This window comes from Vigna unguiculata, chromosome 9 (assembly GCF_037176805.1).
Source record: "Vigna unguiculata cultivar grain cowpea cultivar isolate G323 ecotype 2 chromosome 9, ASM3717680v1, whole genome shotgun sequence".
NCBI classification, from domain to species: domain Eukaryota; kingdom Viridiplantae; phylum Streptophyta; class Magnoliopsida; order Fabales; family Fabaceae; genus Vigna; species Vigna unguiculata.
In genome coordinates this window covers 32,894,951-32,901,311 of record NC_140800.1, presented here as the reverse complement: position 1 = coordinate 32,901,311, position 6,361 = coordinate 32,894,951, and the positions used below count along the sequence as shown (strand labels likewise).

Sequence of the window (6,361 nt, the reverse complement as noted above, 5' to 3'; positions counted from 1 at the left end):
AGACAGTTACTAAATAAAGTAATTATTTATCTTTTTATTGAAGTTACAAATATAAAATAATAAAGTTTTAAATTTCTTTTTACCAAATATGATTGTTGATCAAAATTTGTTAAATAAAACCTTTTCAAACTATCATTTTCAATATAAATAAATATGAGGTATAATTACTGACTTGGTTCCCTAATTTTTTGATTTAGTTCAATTTGGTCCTCTTCGGTAAGTTGGAGTTAACATTGTTTTCGTACAGGACATGTGTCAAGCCGTGAAATTTTTTAATTATTTTTTTATTTTTATTTTATTTTATTTTTTTCTAAAAATTTATAATCTGCCACGTATCAGGTTACTGTTATGCTACGTGACAATTTACAGTAATGACACGTGATAGTGGTAAAACTTGTTTTCAATTTAGTCCTCTATTAAAAATTTTTGTTAAATTTAGTACCCCAATTCTTTAAAACTATCCAATTTTGTCCTTTCAAATTTGAGACCAAATTAGTAACTAAGTTTTATTATAACTTATATATACATATTAAAACTATTTTTTTGAATTTATACATCAAATTACTACACCTAAATATTCAAATTATTTTATTTTTTACAAGTGTAAACAATTATAAAGGTAAAAATGTAAAAAATAAAATTATTTGAGTATTTAGGTGAAGTGATTTGATGTTTATATTAAAAAGATTATTGTAACATGTATATATAAGTTGTACTTAAGTTTATTTACTAATTTGTTCTCTAATTGAAAATGACAAAATTGGATGATTTTAAGCAATACATATACTAAATTGAACCAAAAATTTAAAATAGAAGACTAAATTGAAAACAACTTTTACCACTATCACGTGTCATGACGGTAAACTGGCACGTGGCACGACATTAACATAACACGTGGCAAATTATAATTTTTTTAAAAAAATAAAAATAAAAAAAAGTAAAGAAAAAATAAAAAAATAATTTAATGGCTTGACATGTGTATGGACATGATATTAACTCTAACTTAACGAGGATTAACCCTAACTTAATGAGGAGATGACCAAATTAAACCATTTTAAATAATTGATATACTAAATTGAAACAACAAAAAGTATGAAAACAAATTTAACTAAACTAAAAAATTAAGGTACCCAATCAATAATTATCAATAATTATGCCTAAATATATGTATGGAACTAAAATTAGTTAACATTCTATCTTTATACCAAAACTGAAAACTACTAAAACCTCTATGAAAAACATTTTATCTTTGTTTCCTTCAAATTTTTCCCTCACAAATACTTAAACAGTAACGGAAATATTCATTTGTCATGCGTTGCGTGTTAGTCCCATGCTGCAATAATTAGACATTACTATATAAATTGCATTAATCTGTCCCTTTTACTTTTGTGTGACAATCAGACACGCGAGTTCCATGAACACATACAAACCAATCTTCAAACATTGAAAAGTTTTGAAACTGATGATGAGATGGTAACGATGAGACAACATAAGTAAGACAAAACAAAAGATGCAGTTCGTTTTTACAGGTAAGAGATAATATATCAATGGACAAAGGCATTTTCAGCCGATGAAGGCGCAACTTGTTTTGCTTGTTCCTCTTCTCCCTTGTTGTCCTCTTTCACAGCCAACACAACCAGAACCAACAACAAGGGATAGCTAACAGTAGTCAACACCCAATTCACAATCAACTGAGCCATACCTGACACCTTATGGTTATCAATTTGCCAAGCCACTGCAGCTCCTGCACTTTGTATGCCTTTATAGAACCCAGCATACCTGCATAACATATCAATAATTAAGAATGAGAGACCATGAGATTGTTAATCTAAGTACTCAGATTGAAATCCTGATTAATTCTTAGACATGTCTGTTCATGAGTGTTAACTGAAAGAAAGAACAGAAGATGAGACATTATGCTATGTTTATGAGTGTACTACATATATATATATATATATATATATATATATATATATATATATATATATATATATATATATATATACCTGCTAAGAATCTCAGAATCATTGGCGAGGGCCCCAATAACCCAATACACCATGCTTTGGAACATGGAATCAAGCAAGCCAAAACTGAAAAACAAGACAAAGGGTCCAGCATAATCCGAGTCCTTAAAATCCATGATCACACCGAGGTCACGCTTAATCTGATTTGCAAGGGCACCAACCCATATACCAGTCGCAAGAAGAGCAACCACAGAGATTCCCACAACCCCTCTTTTCCTGCGACTCTTGAAACTGAAATCCATCACATAACCGATGGCAACCGAACCCAGCATCTGCGCACCCCAATAGAACACATTGTTGAACCCTCTGGTTCTCAAATTGAACTGTGGCTTATTAACATGGTTGAACTGGTAGGTGTAGAAGAAGTTGCTGGACCAAGCAGCGGGAACGATCAGAAGCATCTTCCAATTGTAGAAAAGTTTGAGGATTTCGTAGGATTCGGTTGTGACGTTGGAGTACAACATGTGAGTGCACCTGGTGCCATCATCTCGAACAACCTTGCTGGCTGGTAGAATGGTCAACGACAAAACAGCCCCGGCGGACATAAAAGCCATGAAGCCTATGTAGGTTCCGTCGTTGACGGTGGCAGCAGCGTCGCCACGGTTGTAGTTCAAAATGAAGGGAATCAAACCACCGATGACACCCCCCATGTTGAAAATGCTCCAGAAGATGGAAATGTAAGTGCCTTTGCGATTCTCTGGCGGGTAGGAGGTCATGATGGCGCCCTGCGCCGCCCAGAGGAGGCCGGCACCGATTCCCAGAATGGCGCCGGCGATGATGGCGAAGAACTGGTGCTGGTAGTGGTTGTAGTACAGGAAGGAGCCGGCGTAGAGGACGTAGGTGGAGCAACCTGCGAAGAGGGTGAGGTGGGGTCCGAAGATGTTGTAGACGCCGCCGCCGAGGATACCGAAGACTGCGAAGGTGGTGTAGAGGGCGGTGAGGGCGTTATTGGAAACGGTGTTCTTGAGTTGGCCGCCGCCACCCATGCCGGAGAGGGCATTGAACATGCCGGGGCAGCAAAAGCATACCAACCCGATAAGAACGATCTGAATGATCGGCGAATTGTACCTGAAAAGGTAAAAACTTTTTGCGCCCTCAGGGATCTGGGTGTTTGAATCCCCATTTTCATGGTTACCCATTTGAGAAGGATAATTGATTTGGCAGAATGTGGAAGAGGGGAAGAAGAAGAAGAAGAAAATGATGATGGTTTGAGGGAATAGCAAGAGTTTAAGTAGAAGAGTAAGGGAAGAAGAAACTGTGGTCCTTAATAGGACAAATTTAGAGTAAATTTTCCCTTTTCTTTCGTTGTTTGCATTTGAAAGGGTTGCCACAGGTCAGTGAAAGAGGGAAGCATTGAAGATGCTTACGCAAACTCCTTCAATCAGCGGAAATGGCTGTTTTCTACTCCCGAAACTATTTGTTTATGATGAAACATTTGATTCAGGAAGATTTAAAGTGGATTAGTGGATTTCTTTCGCTCGTTTACATTCCTGTGCATCAATTTTTTTGTTTTTTTTCACATCATTCACAAAACTTATTACAATAGTTATCAGTTTATTCGGGTTTAACCTTGCTTGAATTTGTAAATAAGATATTATACTAAGTATTTTTTTTATATTAGACTTTGTATTTAATTCAGATATGGTTATTTTCTTTTAGTCAACGCATTCTTAATTAATATTTTTGTGATTTTGATTTGTATTTAGATTTTAACATTATTTTGAATTCTATCTAAGTTTATTTAGATTTTAATAATAGTTATTATTTAGTTTTTTTAATATGGTAGGAAAGTGAGTTAATTAGTTAATCTGTTTAACCTATCAACTTGTAATGGATCGGATTAGGCTTAATTTATTTTAACCTGCTAATAAATTAGTAGAATTGAGTTGACTTACCAAATAATCAATTCGTAATGGGTCAAACTGGACTAGACTGAATTACCTGTTATGACACTTCTAATAGTCATCTTTGCTGATTGTTATTTTTTAAAATTAACTTTTAATTTTTTAATCTGATTTAAAAAAAAAATGTTGGGAGTTTCTGAAGTCAAAATTCCACATGTGATTGAAAGTTTCATAAGCCATTGATTATGAATTGATATGAGACATTTGTAGTTTTGCAAAAACATTTTTGTTGTTGTCACACAGGATAAAGAGGGACCGCCGTCTCGGCCGGCTTCAAATTCAGCCACTGCTTACTTCTTCCACTTTCATTTTTTTGCCCTAATTTTGACTTCTCACTTTCATAACATCATCCACTGCTTAATTCTACTTCTAATTCTATTCTATTTCAACAAAAAAATAAAAGTAAAATACAATTCCGTTCCATTACTATAAGTGACTTTTCCAGATAAACTTATACCAAATAATCTTCTAATTTTTCCAGCTTCTTATTTAATTTAGTCAGGGTCTTGTGGCAAATTTATTCTGCTTTTAAATTTACGTTATTTAAAAAAAATTACAAATATAGATAAATCAGGTTTGGATATATGAAGACGAACAAACTGTAATATGTATCACACTTAAAAAAAATAAGATTAAAATACTCCATTAGTCCACGTTTTTATTCAAAAATCTCAATTAAGTTCACAGATTTTTTTTAGTCTCAATTAGGTCCATATTTTTGAAAATTCGTAACAAATAAGTCCATTCCATTAATATGGTGGTAACGGTGTTAAAGATGTACCACGTGTCAGCACCTCCTTTTTTATTTTTTTTTATTTTTTTTTTTGAATTTAAAAAAAATTGAAAATTTTTCATGTCACGTGTCACGTCAATATTGTGCCACGTGTCAAGTCACTAAGATGACATGTGTCAAGTCATTGTCTGAATCTCAATTTGGTCCATATATTTGTTATTTTTATTATATTTCAGTCTATTTTCTTTTAATTTTCAATTTCACCCTCTCCAAATTTAGACCAAATTTAACTTTTATATAAATTTTATAATGATATTTTTATTAAACATTTTAATAATATTAAGTTTATTTAAATTTTTATTTTACATTAAACTTTACTTATATTTTGTTTTAAAAATTTTAAAATATTTATTTTAACTTGTTACTAAATTGTTTTAAATAATTTATATACAAATGTTCGAGTTGGTTTAAAAATAACAATTTTATAAATTTAAATATAAAATTTTAAAACAATTTTGTAAAATAAATATATTTAAAATTTTAAAATAAATGGACTGAAATGTAATCAAAATAACAAATATATGGACCAAATTGAGATTCAGACAATGACTTGACATGTATCACCTTACTAACTTGACACGTATCACAATATTGACGTGACATGTGACATGAATAATTTAAAAAAAAATTCAAAAAATTCAAAAAAATGAGTTGCTGACACAGAACACATATTTAAGACCGTTACCATTATACTAACGGAATGGACCTATTTGTTACGAATTTTAAAAAATATGGACCTAATTGAGACTAAAAAAAAATCTATGAACCTAATTGAGATTTTTGAACAAAAACGTAGACCAATGGAGTATTTTAACCTAAAAATAAATATAATTGGAAACTGAAAACGCCGTAATTTTTTTAGAATTTACTTATTTTCAAAATCTCAACACAAAATTGCAGCATTTTAATAGATTTATTTTGTTTTGCTTAGTGTATAGTCAGAAAATTAGTATTTTTTTTCCTAGTATTGTTTAACAAAAGGAAAGCCTATGATTCTGTAAAAGCATGCACAGGACGCAATTAAGAACTAAAAATTACAAAGTGTATACCATTTTGCAATATATTTAATGTTGGTAACATATGTAGTTAAATTTGAGATCTATCTCGTACAATTTTAAAATTTTACAATTTTATATAATACTATTTATTTAAATCTAATATATAATCGAGACACCGAGGAGAAATGAACAAATGATAGAAAATAATATATATATATATATATATATATATATATATATATATATATATATATATATATATATATATATGAGTTATTTCAGAATTTGAGAGATTTAAAACAAATTTACAAAGTGACATATTTTATTTAAAATTTATTTTTCAGTTTTTTAATGCAAAAAAATTATATCTTTGAATATAATTGGACAAAGAGAAGTGCATAGAATGTATATATCTCCATAAAAATTTAATAGAACTCTTTCTACAAATAAATCTCTCAAATTTGTCTCAATAATCTTCCATTAACTTGGATCATATATATTTTTATTAATAACTTTTTCTTGTTTGCGTGTCTTCTTTTAAAAATAAAGTCCTAATTAGTATTATTATCATTTATTTCTTTATAAATTTGATACAAACTTTGCAAGCCAATTAATGCGATATCTTGAAATTCTTAAAAAAAT

General features: G+C 30.5%; 1 protein-coding gene across 1 annotated transcript; it reads right to left on the bottom strand.

Moving 5' to 3' along the window:
* Positions 1-1,435: 1,435 nt before the first annotated feature.
* On the bottom strand, positions 1,436-3,311 carry LOC114164075 (UNC93-like protein 1). The gene is made up of 2 exons (XM_028048561.2): positions 2,007-3,311; positions 1,436-1,779 (listed from the first exon to the last, which is right to left on the bottom strand). The coding sequence occupies exons 1-2, from the start codon at positions 3,161-3,163 to the stop codon at positions 1,545-1,547; spliced, it is 1,392 nt and encodes a 463-aa protein (XP_027904362.2). The 5' UTR covers positions 3,164-3,311; the 3' UTR covers positions 1,436-1,544.
* Positions 3,312-6,361: the final 3,050 nt, after the last annotated feature.